This window comes from Melanotaenia boesemani, chromosome 24, assembly GCF_017639745.1.
Source record: "Melanotaenia boesemani isolate fMelBoe1 chromosome 24, fMelBoe1.pri, whole genome shotgun sequence".
In the NCBI taxonomy this organism is placed as follows: Eukaryota; Metazoa; Chordata; class Actinopteri; order Atheriniformes; family Melanotaeniidae; genus Melanotaenia; species Melanotaenia boesemani.
This window is the reverse complement of record NC_055705.1, coordinates 10,074,603-10,094,003: the sequence shown is the minus strand read 5'-3', so window position 1 is coordinate 10,094,003 and position 19,401 is coordinate 10,074,603. Positions and strand designations below refer to the sequence as shown.

Here is a 19,401-nt window from a genome sequence, read left to right as displayed (position 1 = left end):
AATCACCAATCTGCAGTGAATGAGGAAATGATGCTGGAACTTTGACTTGGATGTAGGGCCAATGAAACATAGAGAGATGACTCCCTGAAGGAAACAAACAAAATTTTTCCCATTGTTTATGGCAGACCAAAGGAGATGGCAGGAAATGCACAAGTGACATTTTAAATAGTTCTCATTCCTTCAAACAAAAGGCAGTTTGGGATTATCATTAAACAGTCCGGGTTTCAGTCTAGTTGAAATTTTCTGGTGGAAATTGGTGGGGGCTCATGATTGTATAATTATTTGTCCTCACCTCCATTTTAGAAAAAAAAAGCCCTGAATGAACATCCTCTTAAGTGTTGTGATTGCACATTTTTGCAACAGGATGTAGTATGGATGTATGGGGTGTGCTGTGGGAGGATTTTACTCTTTAATATTAAGGTAAAAAAGAGCTGTTAACCCACGCCAATAAAAATGAGTGTATTGAAGCATTTTAGCATTAAATGATTCGCTTTTCTAAATCTAAACAGGAAACCACTGTGGTGGGAGAAATGAACCTTTAAATATTTGGTTTACAACTTAGCATTGTCACTTTGATTCAAAATCCATCAAACAGCACATTTAGAGTGTGTGGAGGGAGCCGTGGAGCAGCTTTTGCCTCACTTTGGTGTTTTTTCTGTGTGCAGTCCCAGTGGCTCGGTGCTGTCCAGCTTGGAGCAGGTGAAGAGCTACCTGCTGACAGATGGAACCTGCAAATGCGGCCTGGAGTGCCCGCTCATCCTCCACAAGGTAATGTTTTTGTCCTCATCCATTTGTACTGATCACACAACAGATCTAACACTTGCCACAAAGTGAGCTCCAGAAGATGTGCTAATAAAAGATTAAAACAGAAGTCTGGAGCAAGTGTGCTCCAATACACCTGACTCCAAACCTGCAGGACACTGGCCCAAGAGGTCCAGTTTGGTGATCCCTGATCTAGTGAGTTAAAAATAGACAATACCAAACTTGCAAGATGTGTTTTTAAGAAATGTTTAATTCATTGGGAATTGTTTCATGGTCAGATAAATGCCACACTGTTCTATATATCTCCTTTCTACATGTTAGTTTTGGACTTTTTCCATTTGCTTTTATTACCTCACACATCAAACAATAAAACATTTAGCAGTGAGGAAACTGATGTCATACCGCTCCCTGTGTTGAGGGCTAAATTGGACAGTTTTTCTGTTCTGTATGTTGTTGCTGTTTTACTTCTCCTGTACAACGGCTTGTAAGGTTTTTTTTCTGGGTCAATGCAGTGGGATCTGCTGAGGATGCACTGAGTGTGTTGACCAGTTCAGATGCAAACAAATGTAAACTGTGCAAGCAGGAACAATTTGAATCCCATTCGCATAATCTTTCCTCATTAGTCCAACTTAGAAAGAAATTCTGCGATTTAAGCAGACTAAACTCTTTTTGGTCACCTAACGCAATAAATTAACAAGTAGCTCTTTGGCATTAAAGATGCATTACATAACTTTCCAACCTTAAAACTCCATGTTCTGGACTCGTTTGATCACATAGTGACATCTAATATGTATATTTCTGGAGCTGACACTGCTCAGAAGCATCCCAAGGCTGAGAAACTGTACAACTTTTTCATCCAGGATGCTGCATGACGTTGCAGCTGAGTTTTACTTTATGCACGGCATCACACATGAACATGCACCGTAGCTGATTCACCAAAGAAACGGAAGGAGACATTATCGGATGAATAGAGGAAAGGAAAGAGAGCAAGAGCTAAGACAAGCATAGAGAGCCCTCATTGTACAGGTAGGACGCTGGCAGTGCTGAATTAGCCGTCAGTAAGGGGCGCATCACTGAGAAAATTGCAAAAGTTCTGTAAGGCATCTTCAAGTTGGGACACAACTCTTTTTTTAAGTAGGATAACGGAATAATCTTGTGTTTGAAAAGATGTTGTAAATGTGATGCTTCTGTTTTGTTTCAAGTTGTCACTCTGGCATCAAAAAGTCACCCTTGTCAGCTTGAAGAGGTTTCAAAGAGCTTGTAGTTCTGCTTGCCATGGAGTGTGTTGGCAGTGGGCAAAGGGGAATTAATTTCCATGATGGCGAATCCCTATAGCGACATTTTTTTTTTTTTGGCTTAAACGTATGAAAAATATCCAGAGAAAGCTCTTTTAAGCTACTCCTGCAACGTTATTCACATAATTAGGATGCATGACATAAGTTAGCTGACCACTTCACCGATCTCTGAAGGACCACACTACAAATAAAGGTCACTGGGAGGTGTCCGCTGTTCTTTGTTTTTGTCCTCGATGCTGAATTAGTCCCAACACTCCAGGTCTGTTGGATCCGACAATTGTCCTGCTGATTTAATGTTTCTCTGGAAAAAAATGTTTGTAGGTGGGTTTATGAGATTATAAGCAGATGTAAACTTCCATCCAATCCTTAATGAGCTCCAGAAAATGATCTGAAGACATTATAACAAAGTGCTTTATGCATACTACAGTCTGTGCTGTTAAGACGACCCCAAGAGGTGAATACGGCTGAATATGGCTGTAAATTACATAATATTCAAGGATGATCACATGGAAATGTAAGCAGCCTGACCATCCTTATCTTGGGCTTCAGCATACTTGAGGGGCCCTGTGATTTGTTGTATACTGTGGTAATAACACTTATCTTTGAATTTATGGTAACAGATTGTCTTAGTTTCTCTTTAATTAATTGCAGCTATTCTAAAGGTCGTGTGTCCTAATTACAGTGTAAGAAGAAATATAATTTTTATTAAATGTTTGCATTAATTTTTAATACATCTTATTGGTAGGTATTTTCATCTTTAGTGGAGAAATTTGACTTTAGTTTTAATTAAGAAGTTTAGAGTTTCAATACATGTGCATTATTTCCTTTCACGTCCAAATTAAATGAATAAATTAGGCCTAAAGATGTGGTACTTTTTCTATAGGTGTTCAACTTCGACCCTGGGGCAGCTGTCAAGCAGAGGACAGCTGAGGATGTGAAGGCAGATGAAGACGTGACCAAACTCTGTATTCACAAGAGGAAGCTTTTAGCTGTGGCCACGTTGCACAAGAGCATGGAGACACACCCGCCTCTGACACTGACCAGTCCAGGAGGAGGTATGACAACACCAAAATGCAGTTGTTAAGAACTAGTAAGAACGGGGAAAGAAGTAGCTTGTGGAAACTCCTGTATATTTAGCAACTAGTTAAACATACAGGGACTTCCTACCAATACCATAAGTGGATGATTTTTTGTATTTTTAATTTTGGAAAAGATTAACAAAATGCATCACAAATTATACTATTTACTCGTTAAACATGCATTTCAATCTTTTTGCAGATCAAATAAGCATTAAATGAAAAGGATGAATAAATGAAAATCTGTTTGTGTTGCTGCAGCCAAAATGAACCTCACTAATGGAAAAAATATTCTTCATCATGTAGCAGTTGATAGATGATTTTTGAAGGATGTAGCCTTGTCATGAAGCTTTTCTTAATTTTAATGTCCAACATAAAATTGAACTCAGCTTTGGATCCAGACTATTTGCTGACCATACCTTGGAGTTATGTCATAGGTTTCAGTCTTTGCTTTGTGTCCTGAAAAATGAGGTCAGTATCACCAATGATGGAATGAGAACGATGGGGAAATTTTTCTTTGGTTTCTTCAGGCAGTCATCTTTCTGTATTTCATTGGACCTGCATCAAACCAAAGTTCTAGCACCATCTTCTTGTTCAACGCAGATTGTGGATTCATGACTGAATATCACACACAACCAAAGTCCATGATGCTTCTCCTCAGCCCACTTTCACCTTGTTTTCTTCCATCTAGGTGTTTCCTTTTCTGGATCTAAATCCTATTTCCCTTCAGCCAGTGTTTTTAAGCTTGTTACATACGCCGTGAGAACAAGAACTTTGTTCTTATTCTCGAGGCCGCAAGAACAAGAAAAAAGTTTGTATTGATCCTGTCATTTCATACTCCATGAGACGCTTCGTCTACGACAGAGTGGGCATTACTGCAAGGGGGGATGTCTGTGTTTTTATGTGCAGAGAACAGCTGACCAGGTTATTTCATTTTTAACGTTGTTTACATTTACGTACTTTCTCACCACCTCTGTCGGCCGTTATTTAAAACTATTTGTTCAGCCTTGCATCAGGGGAAATGCCGAAGCCACGACTTTCCTCTTCATCTTTTCCACATTAACAATTACCACCTCAAATGTCTGACCAATCTCTCAGTACTTCTCGGAGCCCAGTGAGAAGAAAGTTCGCTCGGCTGATGTGTCGAGAGCAAGCCGCAAGATGTCCCTACTCACGTCCGTGAGAGCAAAATGATGTAATTTTGTACACGAGTATGTAACAAGCTTTAAGTTCAGTCACACTTATTCTTGTTTTTGTGTTTTCTATTTTTTTTTTTAAGCAAATTGGTTTGAGCATGCCTTGGTGGACCTGTATGTTTCCATTTGACTGCGTTACCATTTTGCTTTGTACTTTCTCTGATTACAGAAAAAAAAATCTCAATATTTACAAATGAATTTAGGACAAACATAATGCAGCCTTGTCACACAGTCTGGCACAGTTTGCAGTCGGGCTAAGAGCACTTGATTTTTCTTGTTTTTGGAAAGAAAAGCTCTAACGCTCGGCTGTATGGAGAGTCAGCCACAGCTTCCCTGCTGCTCTCCTGCTTTTCTCTCCCCCACTAGTCTCCTCCACCACTTCTGACTGTTTAGCAAACAGGCAACAGGGGTTATATTCTTACATCACTAATATTGCGCAGTTAATAGGAAGATTTAAATATTACACTTGCTCCGGTACTCATCAATATCACTTCTATTCCTCAGAACGTACGAACATACAGTCACGATAAATGAAGAACATTAAACCTCTCTGTCATCTTACGTCACCCGACTCTTCCTCGGGTTCCTTTCTCTTCCTGTGAAAATGTTTTAATATGTGCTTACTCATCTGAAAATGTAATCGAGAATGAGTCATTACCTGACATTGTTCTGTTTTTTGAAACTTATCTAACTGATGCAGGTTGAACTGATATTTTCAATGAACAGCTGATCGAGGTGCTGAGAAAGTACGAAAATATATAAATCGCATTTAGCATTTAAAGCCCTGCCACGGACGAAGTTTGATGTTAAAAATGAAATAACTAAGTCAACTATTCATTGCACATAAGACACAACACCCCCGTTAGTTTATTTATATATTTATATTTTTTGTTCTTCTTGAGCTGAAAAGAAAGCCAAAATGTTCAGCTACTAAGTAAAATTGTTTTGTGCCATCCTCTAAATGTGGTGATTCCATATTTTTTTGCAGGGTGTTGTCCATCCTTTGTTTTCAGAATCTGATGGAAGGAGGAACTTTAAATTTTTTTATATATATTTAATGTTGCTTTCCCAATTAAAGCATGTTAAGGATCACAGTTAGTGAAGTGTAGATAAGTAACTATTCTGCCCTGTATTTCTTTCAAGGTGTCTATATTGATTTAGCTCATAGCTGCTTTGTCTGCCCTCAGGTACGTCGTCAGTGGTTGCTGTGCATTCCACAACTCAACGAGCAATAAGGACTAAACCCCATGATGGCCCACCCAATGCCATTGGCCCTGACTGCAAGCATACGTTCAAGATGATGATGGCAGCTGGACAACAGCAGCAGAGGTTGTATCCACACCAGGAAGTGGGTGGAGCCCAGCAGCCTGAGCTCTACTCTGGATACTCCAGGGGACAGAGGCTGGGCAGTGGGGAGCCTGGCCCTAAATCCCCTTATCGGGCTGGGTATGGAGGCATGTTAAGCCCACCTCCCTCCAGTGCTAAATTATATGGAGATGGTTCGCAGTCTCCTGTTGCAGATACTCTGGGTAGCCCTGAGGGCTTTCCAAGGACCAATCCTTGTGGGTTTCCAGGAGCTGGTAGCCCTGGCTCAGCTGCCATCCATGGGAACACAAGGACACCGCTTTCCCCACCCACTGTAATGCTCCACGGCTCTCCTGCAGGACAGCCATCCTGCGCAATGACAGGAAGGACTAGCACACCTCTCTCCCCTACCGCCACTGCCAAAAGCCCTGTCATGAACATGGCCATGCCACGGGGAAACTTTCCCCCTGGTATGGATATTCCCCGTGCAGCATTTCACCATAAAACACAGCCTCCCGTGCATCCTGTACCACCCCCTCCATCCATACCACCACCCTGTGCTCTTCAGAAAAGGCAGTTAACCTCTGAAAAGGACCCCTTAGGCATTTTAGACCCCATCCCCAGCAAGCCAGTCAGTCAGCCCCCTGCCAATGCCCCCAACCCGTCTAACTTCCAGCCTAACATACACTCTCAGGTACCAATGATGAATGTAAACATACCCCCTCCTGCCATCGTTCCCTTGCCAAGCAATTTACCTTTACCCACAGTGAAGCCTGGGCCTGTGGGGCATGGTGGGCATGTGCAAAGGACTCAGCAGGGTGGTCCAGCTTCCTCCATGTCTCCTTCCCCTGTCACATCCCCTGTCCACATGACTGGGCCTGCACTTGTGAGGATGGAGGTGTCACCTCATCGCTCACGTTCATCCTCCACCTCCTCAGACCATGGAAACTTTGCAATGCCCTCCGGGCACCAAGCCCCATGTGGCACCATGAAGGTCCCCCCTCGTTCACCCCGGTCAACTATGGGGTCTCCCAGGCCAGCCATGCCCTCAAGCCCCTCCACCAACAAAAATGACGCACTCCACCAGTACAAAGACTCCCAGCTGCTGCCCGGGATGGCAAACTCTGTTGGCACCCATCAGCACAGCAATTCCATGTATTCGCCCACTTCCTCGTCATCGTCCTCTCTGGCAACCCCTAGCGCTTCCCAGAAGGGCCACCCTGGACTCCTTGGAATGCCCCTCAACCAGATCCTCAACCAACAGAATGCCGCTTCCTTCCCTGCCAGCAGCCTCCTCTCAGCTGCAGCCAAAGCACAGCTAGCAAATCAAAACAAACTCAGCACTGCTGGCAACAGCACTGCTGGCATGGCTGGCAGTGGTGTTGGTATGTCAGGCATAGGGGCAGGTGGCGGTGGAGGTGGGGGTGGGCACCCTGGCTCTATGAGTGGCCCTCGAAGCATGGAGGGACACAGCACTTTAAACCCCATGCTCCCGCCAAACTCCACCATGCTGCTCAACACTCCTGAAGGTCAGAGTGGTCGGGCAGCTCTCAGAGATAAACTCATGGCCCAGCAGAGGGATCCCACGCGCAAACGGAAGCAGTCGTCTGGCAGCACTGTAAACCACGACGGCGGAAACATGGTCTACAGCATGCTCAACAAAGCAGGCATGGCGGGACCACACATGCTCGGACCCAGTGCCACCGAGCAGCTACGAAAAGTGGGCCGAATTGGAAACCTACACCCAAATACCTCCATGGCTCAGCTTCTCCAGTCCATGAGCTGCCACAGTTCTCATAACCTGGCTGGAAACGGCCATCGTCCAGGTCTTAGCCCCGGCCCAGGGTCTGGCCCTCAAGGAGCGGCACAGCTTCACTACAACGACAGCACGGGGATGATCACTGGTGGCCCTCAGCAGAACGTCCTAGTCCAGCAGAGGCTGCGGGGTCCAGGAGATGCCATGCAGAACTGCCAGAATATGGACACCTCTGGGAGCCATTTGATCTCTCGTCCAGGCCAGTTCCCTGACATGATGCCTCAGATGCAGGTCTCCACCATGAGTAACTGTGGACCTATGGGGCCAGGCGGTGGGCCAGTGGGACCTAATGGCTTACCGCTAGTACGCCCCAACACTAACCCCCCACCACTGTCACATCCTGGCCCTCACCCATCACAGCTTCATTGTATGGGACGGACTAACATGGTGGTACCACATGCCGGTGGCGATGGAAGCTGCAACCAGACCGTCTCTGACACAGGTGAGGCATCTGCACTGGATTATCTCAAAATAAGAGGAGGTTTGGAAAACACTGCCACTGAAATAAAAAATTTCTGAAATTATTTAATGACCACAGCTGTCAGGTTGTAATGAATTTCTATTACACGTTTAATTGTTTTGTTTGGTTTTTTGCATGTCAGAAATATTCAAGAACAATGAAGCAATGTGAGCATTTGACAGTTAAGCCCTAACATGTTCATATTAATTAACATGGTAAAATTTGATTATTGTTTCTATTTGTAGAAACTAAATATTGGACATTCAGGTTTTAAGGGTTAGATAATTCCAGTAACAGATGCAGTCATGTTTATTTATATTATGGTGGAAAAGGTAATCTAAGAGACATTATGCTCAAAATTGTCAAGATAAAAGTTTTACCACTTAATGAAATGAAGTAAAATGATTGCCTAAAATGAAAGACAAGATAAATAAACTAAGTGGCCGCTGTTTGGTACTGAGTGCGCTCTGGCTGCAGGGTCCAGATGATGTTCTGTAAACAAGCATTTGTCCCCATCCCTGCCTTGTTATAAGCCGCTGCTCTGATAAGGATGTGGTTTCTATGGTTATGAGTGAACTAAAACCAAAGGATTTAGGCGATAGGCCCTGAACCTAGACAGTCGGGCTCCTCTAGTATCACTGAGCTAACGAGCAAGCCCCTCATCTCTGAAAGCTTGGCTAATTGTCAGTCAGCCAGTGTTTCTCTTTGTTTTATTTGTATTCTAGCATCAGTCAATGGTGTAAGAAGATGGAAATGGGATCTGCATCACGCTTTAAGGGAAGCAGCCCCAGATAGGGAGCTGTAAAGAGCTTCTCCCAGCAAGCTGGTCGCTATAGTAACGATAGACCCTGAATAGAGACCAGAGTGAAGCCTTTGATGAGGGTTTTAGGCCTGTGTGTGTTTGTGCATGTGTGTCGCTACTTGTGCATTACAGTGTGTGTGCTTCTATTTATTCGAGTGTATATAAATGACTTTGTGTGTGACTGTATGTATTGGTGTGTGCCTGCATGCACATTTGCATTGCCACTGAAAAGACCTAGATCTTGTGTTTTTACCCTTTCCCAACCTGCTGTAAGACTGGACTCTGTTTATGTATTCATTTTGCATCTGTGTGTCCTCATATGGTTTATAATGGAGGTATCAGCAAGGTCTGCTGCAGGCCACCTGTTCTTATCAACAAGTCCCCTGTTATTCCGTATTTTTCCCACATCAAGTCATTGAAATTCAGGTGGTCTTGTGGAGGCCAGGAGGTAGAACATGATGTTTGTCACCAGTGGGAAGAGAAAAATTTGCATATTTCAATTTCAATGTTTTACTATTTTGACGTCATTATAGCGACCTCAGGCAGATTTATTAATTAGCTTATTTACAGTTAATGGGTGATCAATAGATTTCATATGTTTTCACTGGGATGCAATAAATTTTGCACTTCTGTTGGAATCACACATGTGATATTATTCTCTTCAAAGAAAAGTAATGTTAAAATGGCTTCTGGCCTCTTTCTATCCATGCTCTGCTTTGATTTTGGAATTAGTCAACATATGCTCACCACTCTATTAGGTTCACCTTAGTACCAGATTGCACCCCTTTTTACCGTTTGTCTTAATTTATGGTGTCATAGATTCATTAAGGTGTTGGAAACATTCTTCAGAGATTTAGCTTCATGATGGCATCATATGCTTAAGGTTTGTTAGCTGTACGCCCATGATGAGAATCAACCACTTTCCAAAGTTCCTCTGATGGAGTGAGACTGGAGGCCGTTGGAGTCCAGTGAACTCATTGTCATGTCCAAGAAAGCAGTTGAAAATTAACTGATCTTTGTGACATGTTGCATTATTCTACTGGAAGTAGCACCAGAAGATGCTACACTGGTCATAAAGGGATGGACATGGTCAGCAGCAATACTCAGGTAGACTGTGGTGTTTTAAGGATGCATTAACACCAGACTTATTGATTAAAATTCTTGTCTGTTTGTTCTGAAAGTCCACTTTGTTTGGAGAATTATGAATATGCAAACAAACAAGCAGAATCTGTTTGCCTACAAAAGACTATCTCGGCCCGTTTCAAGCAGACCAAATACAGAGAGTGGACTACAAAGCATTGTGGGTCCAACGTGGGGCATTGTGGTTAAAGAAGACAAAAACATGCTATGTGTAGGATGATAAGCAGCTCTGGCTGGGAGAAATGTCATGTGGTCCAATGTGGAAGAACTCTGTAAAAATTCTGATAAAAATATGATCAGCCCAAGAGCCCTTGGGTCTGATAAAACTGTGTTTAGCTGCTATGTGGTGGAAACAGATGAACCAATAGATTAGCCTGTTTTCTTTTTTTTTATTGTTCTCGTCTTCTCCTTCAGTAATTCTTGATGCAGTGCCGCCTCTGGCGGGGAGTGGAACCTGTTTTTTAGAAGGTCAGATTCATTTGAGGAGTACAGCATCAACGCAGTTTGGACCGGAAGAATGTCGCACCCCCAACTGAACCCAATTCCCAATTGTACCGAGTCAAGCAGACAAATGATGCTCACTTGGTAAAGGGGCTCAAAGCGCACCAAGAAAATGTCACCTGCACCACCACCAATCTGAAACCTTGCTATAAGGCAGGATGGATCCATGCTTTCATGTTGTTTCCACTAAATTCTGAGCCTACCATCTGAATGTAGCAGCTTTTGAAATGGAGACTCATCAGACCAGGCAACTTTTCTAGTGATATTTCCATTTTCTATTGTCCAGTGTTGGTGAGTGTGTGTGAATTGTATACTCAGTTTCCTGTTCTTAGCTGACAGGAGGCACCCTGTGTGGTCTTCTGCTGCTGTAGCCCATCTGCTTCAAGGTTGGACGTGTTGTGTGTTCAGAGATGCTGTTTTGCAGAACTTGGTTGGAACCAGTGCTTATCTGACTTCCTGTTGTCTTTCTATCATCTCCAACCAGTCTGCCCATTCTCCTCTGACCTCTGATATCTATAAGACATTTTGGTCCAGACAACTGCTGCTCACTGGATATTTTCCATTTTTCAGGCTGTTTTCTGTAAACCCTAGAGATGGTTGTGTGTGAAAATCCCAGTAGATCAGCAGTTTCTGAAATACCAACAACATGGCACATTCAGAGTCACTTAAATCTCCTTTCTTCCTCATTCTGATGCTGTTTGAACTTCAACAAGGCATCTTGACCATGTCTACATGTCTAAATGCATTGATTGGTGCCATATGATTGGCTGTTTAATTATTGTCAACAACTACTCTTAAGCTGTTGACAATTATTGCAAAATTGTATCACATGAATGAATATCTGGTCAGGTCTGTTTTCAACAGATAGCAAAATAGAATTTTACTGCTTTTTGAAAGCCTGTGGCTTTTAAGCCATTAAAAATGTCACCATTAACACCTCTGTTTTGACCTACTTATGGTGTAGACAACCCCATGTGTCCTGTTGAAAGTCATCGATAATTGCTTTAGCTGCTTATCGGGTAAAATGCCTTGCAGTCTGCTTTGTAATCCTCACAATCATGAAGATATCTTACTGGTCACATTACTCGTTTTCACACATGCAGCCCAGAGGTGGTGCATGGGAGAATATAAATGTATGTAAGCTCTCACTTTTCTTTTTTTTTTTTTTTTTTTTTTAAAGGCTAATTTCTTATTTTTTCTTCATTTTTAGTAATTTTTTTCCCTGCAAAAATCAGTTAAAAATGCATCTTCTAAATGCTGCAGTTTACATAGACTTGTATCATCACCGTTTAGCTAGCCATCCCTTCTCAGTCAGCAAAAATGTGCTCACACATGTACATATTTGGGCCAAGATAGTAGAGCAGATGATGCAAACAACACCACAAGGCAGAGTTAAAAATGTTCATAGAAACCATTGATCTTATCGTAGGTGACCCTGCATACATTTTTACATGGTGGCAAAAGCAGAGCTCCATTTAGATGCTCATAGGATAAAATAACATTTGTCAATATGGAGCAGATGTCATGCTTTGGGATATTTTTCCTATTCTTTGCATTATATGTTGAGGATCTTAAGAGCAGTGAAAAGTGGCCTAGTCAGTGGCGTCTTAGCTTTAGCCTTTAACCATCTGTTTCTATACAGCTAGAGAGCTTTGAACCCCCAGTTTCTCTCTCTCTCACTCACTCACACACACACACACACACACACACACACTTAGACTCTTGTCATCAACAAATACTCCAAAGTTCATTGTAAACCCCCCCGGACCCCCTGCCACCCAGCTGACCGCCACCCCCATCCCCCAGCAGTCTAAAATCGCTCCACCTGACCCTCATAACCCCCTCCTCATCCACCCACCCAACTCCCCCTGCAAGCTTCCTGGCAGCGGACAGCACCACCAATCATCACTCGGTTCCTATGGCAACCTCCCCCGGCAACAGCCGTCACTATATCATAGCAGTAGCGGAGGATGTGGGGAGGAAGGGGGAGGGGGTTGGCCGAGTCGTGGCTCTTAGCGTTGAAGAGGAGAAAGGGGGGTTAGAAAGAAAAGAGGAGAGGGAGGAAAAAAAAAAAAACATGGAGAACACACACAGCTGCCCTTCAACTACGTAGCATCGCACCAGCTGCTCCAGTCGCCGCTCATCCATGCACACACCCACAAAACACAACATTAGGCCTCCGAGATTTTGTATTTGCTTCGGCTTTGTCTGCATAACATTGCTGCTGGGCTGTCTCTTCATTCATTGATACATCTGTGGCCTTGATGCACTTGGATGCTTGGATGCTTTGCTAGCAAGTCTGGCTGTACTGTTCATCTGGCAGCTTGTCCATCTGTTAGTTTAGAGTGCAACAGATTGTTAATGTGCAACTTTTTTGTTGTAAGAAACATTTTCCTAACAGCGCTTGCCCATTGATTTTTGTGGTGAAAGAATTGGAAAAAGTACAAACACCACTGAACTGACTACAGAGAGAAAAGACAAGATAAGAGAAATACTTGGTGTGAAATTTATACCAGAGTTTTTAATAGCTGGTTTATTTTGGCCATCTGTTGCTGAAGCCTGAATTTGGATGCAATTAAAAATATAGATCTTGTGTGCTCCAGTTGTGCATTGATGCAGTGTCATTTCTAATTGAAAAACTAGCCAAATAATTAACAGTTTAAGGATAATCATCAAGCAGAAACCTGGAAGCTAATTTGTTTTATTCTTAATCAGTCTGGATTTTCCCTTTATGTGATGAATACTTTATTAAATTACTTGTCTAATTAATTAAATTAATTATTAAAAAGAATGGCTCAGAATTATCTTATTGTCCTTCTGTCTCTGCTCAGCTTCACTTTAAAAAAAAGCTGAAACTTTGGGATCCATATTTTTAAAGTTGTATGCTTCGATTGTTTTTGCAGGAAACCCCTCATCAATGGGCTGCGGGTTGGGCGCCATACAGCCGCACATAAACGCAGGCGGAGGTCAGGTGTACCAGCAGCATATCCACCAGGGCATGCAGCAAGGGGTGTCCTCACACTCAGCCTACCAGGGGCCGCAGCACTTCCCAGAAAACCTGCCCTACACAGATGGCAACAGCGCCAATGCCGGCTCCATGGCCTGCCTCTATCAGAACTACCAGGTGGTGATGAGTTGCATTTTGGTCTCTGTTTCAATTTAAAAGGTTTCTTTAGGAAAAAAAAAAGTTAATCATGTTATCTGGATATTGTGTACACAGCAGGGGATGTTGCAGCACTCGCAGTTTGGGGAGGAGCAACAGCCTCAAGGCGAAGGACTGCCATCAGGTTCTGACAGGGGTTCTGGTGGAGGCCCAGAAGTAGTGGACGCCATTTATAGAGCTGTGGTAGACGCCGCCAGCAAGGGCATGCATGTTACCATCACCACTACAGTTAGCGGGACCACACAGGCGAGTCCGGTGCCTGCCCTCAGTGCCATGAGTGCCTTCACTGCCTCCATAGGAGAACCGGTCAACCTCCCGCAAGCAGTTAGTGCAGTCCTGCATGGGCACCAGGAAGGAGAGGCGTTAACCCAGCAAGCCAGACCCAGGCATGTGAGGCCGGGACGTGGTCAGAAGACTATGGATCCGGGGAAGAGCACTCCAGATGGTCCTGAGGCCAATGACTACTTTCGTTCCCCTGGTCGTGGAACTCCAAGAGGACAGTGGGACGGGGAGACACAACACGGGGGAGGCTTCGACACTCACGGCAACAACAGCACCTGGGGAGGTGAGGAGTTTCTGGAGTGCTCTACACAAGTAAGAAGTAGTCCCTGCATGGAGAGACCCGCAAGTCTGGCCCCTGCCCCACCTTGCCCTATTGACGGATCCAACGACCATAGCCTGGCCATTGGCCATGATAAGGTCTTTCTTGACGATGGTTACCGGTTCAACAACTGCAGCCGGACTCCTGCTAACTACAAGGAACGCCTGGAGCAGACGGTGGAACGCTGCGCCCACATCAATGGCACCACCCCCCATTTTAACACTCGGGTTTACGGAGAAGTTCTGGGCCCCCCACGGCAGGAGCTGACGGGGGACGACCAGTCGCCCAGTTCCTCCACTAGCCTCGAGGGACCTCTGGCCACACCCAAAGACTATAGCCACTACAATGGCCACTTTAACGGTATGGCGCCCAGCCCTTCAGACACAAAGAGCCTGAGCAGCGAGGAGGACCTGCGGCAGCCAGACTCTCCCTCATCAGAGCTGCTTCACTACCGGTCCAGGACCTTCAATATGGGAGAGCTGGTCTGGGGCCAGCTGAAGGGCTTCCCACCCTGGCCTGCCAAGTTGGCTGGGGACGAACAAGTGCACAGCGCTGCTATGCAGCTGCGAGAGCAGGCCAAGGTGAGACGCCTGTCTACTGTGTGACCACCTGTCAACATTTTAGCAGCCAAGTTGAATTTTCAGTGTGAATAGATGTGTGACATATTATTTCAGAAGGTTACATACATACATACATTAAACTATTGTCCATTTGAAGGTAGTAACTTAGCAGTAAGCTAAGAAGATAGCAACTTTGAGTTCATGAAAAATAAAAGTTGTATTCATCTAATGAACATCAGTCCAAATTCAGCAATACTTTATGAATACCAAAGAGCCCTGCATGTACTCAGATGTTTGTCTCATCTTCCTGCAGGTAGAGCCAGAGAAGCTAAAAACACTAACTCATGACTTGGAGGCGCTTGATCGAGCTGCCAAACGAGGCCTGAAGTAAGAAACGGCACACTACGTGATGAGTGGTAGATTGTTTGTTCAAAGCTGTTTAAACTCAACATCAATCTGATGTTTCATCAGCTGAAATTATTAACTTAATTGACTCTTGTTATGCTGTTCTTTGTTGCTGTTTGTCCAGGGTAGCATTGACACCTAGTGGTTAAAGATGGTGTCCTGCAAAATCACACGAATCCCTGCCTGGCAAAATGTAAATAACGTAAAATGTAAATATTGTCCAACAGACCGGGGAAACTGAATAATCACTTGGAAGCTGCTATCCACGAGGCCATGAGCGAGCTAGATAAGATGTCGGGCACGGTGAGTATTTTTATCTGTTTTTAAAAAAGAAAAGTTCGACTTTACCCTGCCGTCCAGCTGTCGTCATCATTTTTCCTCCCATCATCAGATCCCGTCAATGGATCGTCAAGTGAAGCTCCCCAAGCCCAAGAGGAGGAAGATATCAAGATAACATTGAATGTGTTGGCCCAAGAACGTCCACAAAGCCTTTGGAGACCTCTTCCATGCAGCCTTGATGCGATCTGAGCTTCTAACAGGTGCTACACATGGACTTTCAAGTGGTACATCGATGTTCCTTAATATCAACTTGACTTTTGACTGACCACAGAAGGTGCTGGAAATTCCAATCACCAATACAGTTTTAACTGTAGAGAAAAAATACAAAAAAATCAACAACAAAAAAAAAGAAAAAAAAACAAAAACATCAGAAACAGTTTCAATTTGTCTACAGCTCACTGAATTAACTATTTTTTTCTAGTATAAGATAGTAAAATAAAAAAAAAAGCTACAAGCATTACCTTACATATTTAAGAAAATAGACAGTCCAAATATTTCTGATACATTTTCAATATGTATATAGATAATCCTGTAATTTCATGCTATTAAGAATTGTATGTAAATAATGTACAATATCATGTACAAGCGTACCTAATGCACATTTTATCTTTTATTGTACAAAAACAAAGCAGAAGAAGTGTACCAATGTCTTGGTTTCTATTCAGAAGTGCGGCTGCATACGGCCGCTTGCATAGGATAAATAAGAATACAGCCTAAAGCTTTTATATGATGAACTCTAAGTCGTGCTGTTTTTCCTTTTTTGTTTGTTTTTGTAAGGGAACAGGCAGGAGTATTTGAATTCTCCATTACATCAGTCACTTCACGCTAGTTAAGTGTTGGTTTGTACTTGGGGATAAAAAGATATCAAACAGAATGAACTTTACCAGCAGGAAGTGTCAGACGGGTCAATCTTCCTCCACTCCAGCAGCCGCCAGCGTCACACGAAAATCCTGATTTCTGGAGTTTTGATTTTAAGAAATAGTCTGGTTGGCTGGTGAAGTTTCGGAGCTGTCTACTTAAAAACAGTTTTAAGAAGGAAAACTCCACCCTCGGCTTAATTTTTTAAGACGACAATGACCCTGTACCGTTTAACGTGCACACAAACACACAGTCTGAACCTCTTCTCAGATGTATTTTTACTTCTCATTAGTACAAATTCATGATGAAACATGCCTCAGACACTCTCCTGTTTATGGAAGTAGTAGAATTGAACTCGGATATTTTAGCCCAGAGTTTAGTTTGGGTGGATTTTTCCCTTTGAAGCACGAGTCAGCGGCTGTATTGTCAATGTTTGAAACTTGGTTGCTGTGATTATGTTCTTATACTTGTTTGTAACGTCATTTTTTCCCCCTCTCTTCCTCCCTCCGTGACTTGTCATCTTTTTCACAACTATAGCTTTAGGTAGAGTAACCAACCTCAGAGTCGGAGTCTAGATTTTGAAAAGGAACGCTAATTCCATGAAAGCATTTCTTGCATCTAGGGGCCTTTTGTTTGTCTTGCTTGTTGATGTAAATTATTTATGTACAGTACTCCATATTTATTTTAAGCTTTACAAATATGCTAGATGGCAATAATACTACCATGAGTTGAGAACTCAAGCCTTATATGTGTATATGTATGTTTCTCAGTTTGTTTTTTTTAACAGGTGAATAGGTCTTGTATCCAGAGGTGATTACAAATGTCATATTCCCTTTTTATTTAAGAAATGAGCATTGCAGATAACACTTATTGTTTCGTTTTTTTTACAGCAAGGCTTTCAGATTGCTTGTGTTACAGATTGTGTCATGGGGGTTCTTGGGTGAAAATCATGTTATTTATGGATATGAGCCTCCAAAAAAGCAGATTTGGGGGTCGTAAATGCAGTTCTAACACTACCGACTGAAAATCAGTGACAGTACTGGGAACTCTGGATCAACTCGTGTGAAACGGACGCACGCAAACGGCTGCTCTTCCAGATCAAAACCAACCAATAGCAAAGTGAAATCACTACCGAATTATCAAGTGCAATAAACTGATCAATGGCAAAGATCAACTGCTTAGAAACGCTGCATCTTTGATTGTTTGAACCCTGTTCTTTACACATCTGACTGTCATTGTGCCTGTTTTCTCCTTTGATGTGCTCATCAATGTGTCACTTTTGTTTTTTTCTTCATGCCACATGGATTAGTGGAGTTCCTTTAGCCTTTTTATGTTGAAGAAACATCTGATCCTCATCTTAAACCTCCTAAAAATTCCAAGCAAGTGTCATAAGAAGAGATTTCCCTCAGTATTAGCATTTTTGTCAAGGACCCGGCTATTATAAATGTTCAAATGCAAACAGCTTTATGACCTCGAAGCCAAATAAAACACTACATAATTTGAAAACTTGACCTTTTTTTTCCTCCCAGACGGTAAGATGTTAAAACACTAATACCAACTAATTTTCAGCATGCAGACAAGCTTTACAGCCATCCTCACATTCAGCTTTGAGTCATTTTAGCAACTCTTTCTTTGTACATGTTGAAAAAAATCTGACATCTGCAGATTTACTGAAGACTGTGCAAAAATCTGGTTTTTAAATTCCTGTTTTTTCTGTGTGTAATTGGGAGATCGGGCAAAAAAACTTCCAGCTGTTTTTTATTTATTAATTTTTTTAAATGTGACGTTTGGTTTTGAGAACACATGAGCTCTTTTGGTAAAGTTCATTCTGCTCTTCTGTCCCGTTTTTTTATTATTTCTTTTTAGTGCAATGACATGCAGGAACCTGTTCTTGTGTCAGGAATCCATGTGTTCTGGATTAGCTCTATCAGTTTCATGCTGTTTGTGGTTCAAGAGGTCAAAGCATATTTGTGTTTTGAGGTGGTCTGAGCAGTCTATTTTTCTTCCTTCTACCTGTGTTTGTGTGTGTTGAGGTGTGTGTGAGAATTTAATTTTTTCCAAGTGAACTTGTTTTTCTGCTCTTTCAATTTCATCTCCCTCTTTCCACCCTTTTGTTGTCAGTATTTTGTTTCCTCAGCTTGTAATTAAGTATATATTTTCTTGATAATATATACTTTACAAAAAATAGACTTGCGTGAAGTATGATGTGCACTTGATTGCTCTTATTCTTTTTTGCATTAATGTGGGCTAGGGATAGTTTGTCAGTCCATTATTTTGAGATTGTTTGGACTTTTTTTTAATGGTTTGATGTAAGCAGCATTTTTTTGTAAATATTGTGAAACATTACAGGTCATGCAGTGATGTAACATTTTGAATAATGTTGCACAGATGTTTAAGATATTAAAAACATGTTCACTCTTACTTGAATAATGTGGTTTTGTAATAAATTATTGATGCTCCTTATAAAGTTTATTTACACCGTTTTAGTTTAATGCTATAAAAAGTTGATTTATTGAAGTGTGGAACCATGTTTGTTATTGCACACCGCCCTCTAGTGGGCAAGTATGTATCTAGTAATGGCTTAAAATTGAATAATGAAATGATAAAAGGATAAAGTTACGTTTTGGCTACATCTGATAGGAAACTAAATAGCTTATTAATGTTTTTAAACGTCTGTTACGATGTTTTTAAGAAGGTTATAGTGGGGTAAACTAGGTGCTAGCCCTTTAGCTTGCTACAGTTAAAATCCCAGGTCACGTGCACATTTGCATTTTGAATTTTTTTGGCTTTGAAGTTAATTTATTAGTTTTAACCCTAGTAAACTTAAATCGTCGCTAAGTGTGAGTACGCTGGAGGTTTTAACCACAAATTTACAGCATGATGGTCAAATAAATTCGTTACACGCCAAATCTGAAGTTAATGGAAACTGAATTTATAACAGCAATAAGATTTAAAGGTATCAGATGGCATTTAACTGTATAAACTATAAATATTCTAATAGCCTTTCCATATTTTTGGAGTTCTCTGTAAACGGATAATGTTAATAACAATTTCTAAATAAAAGAAAATTAAAGAGAATAATTTTATTGAGTAGTAGGCCTGTGTTGTTAATCTGTTATATA

At 42.2% G+C, this 19,401-nt stretch overlaps 1 protein-coding gene across 1 annotated transcript in view; it reads left to right on the top strand.

Annotated features, from left to right (window-relative positions):
- Positions 1-18,700, top strand: part of LOC121635736 (methyl-CpG-binding domain protein 5-like) — a 36,152-nt gene extending 17,452 nt beyond the window's left edge. The window contains exons 3-10 of the mRNA XM_041979048.1: positions 666-768; positions 2,941-3,112; positions 5,517-7,892; positions 13,257-13,477; positions 13,574-14,698; positions 14,991-15,064; positions 15,310-15,385; positions 15,474-18,700. Coding sequence (XP_041834982.1) covers positions 666-768; positions 2,941-3,112; positions 5,517-7,892; positions 13,257-13,477; positions 13,574-14,698; positions 14,991-15,064; positions 15,310-15,385; positions 15,474-15,536 — 4,210 coding nt within the window. The 3' untranslated portion in view covers positions 15,537-18,700. The remainder of the gene's footprint in view (positions 1-665; positions 769-2,940; positions 3,113-5,516; positions 7,893-13,256; positions 13,478-13,573; positions 14,699-14,990; positions 15,065-15,309; positions 15,386-15,473) is intronic.
- Positions 18,701-19,401: the final 701 nt, after the last annotated feature.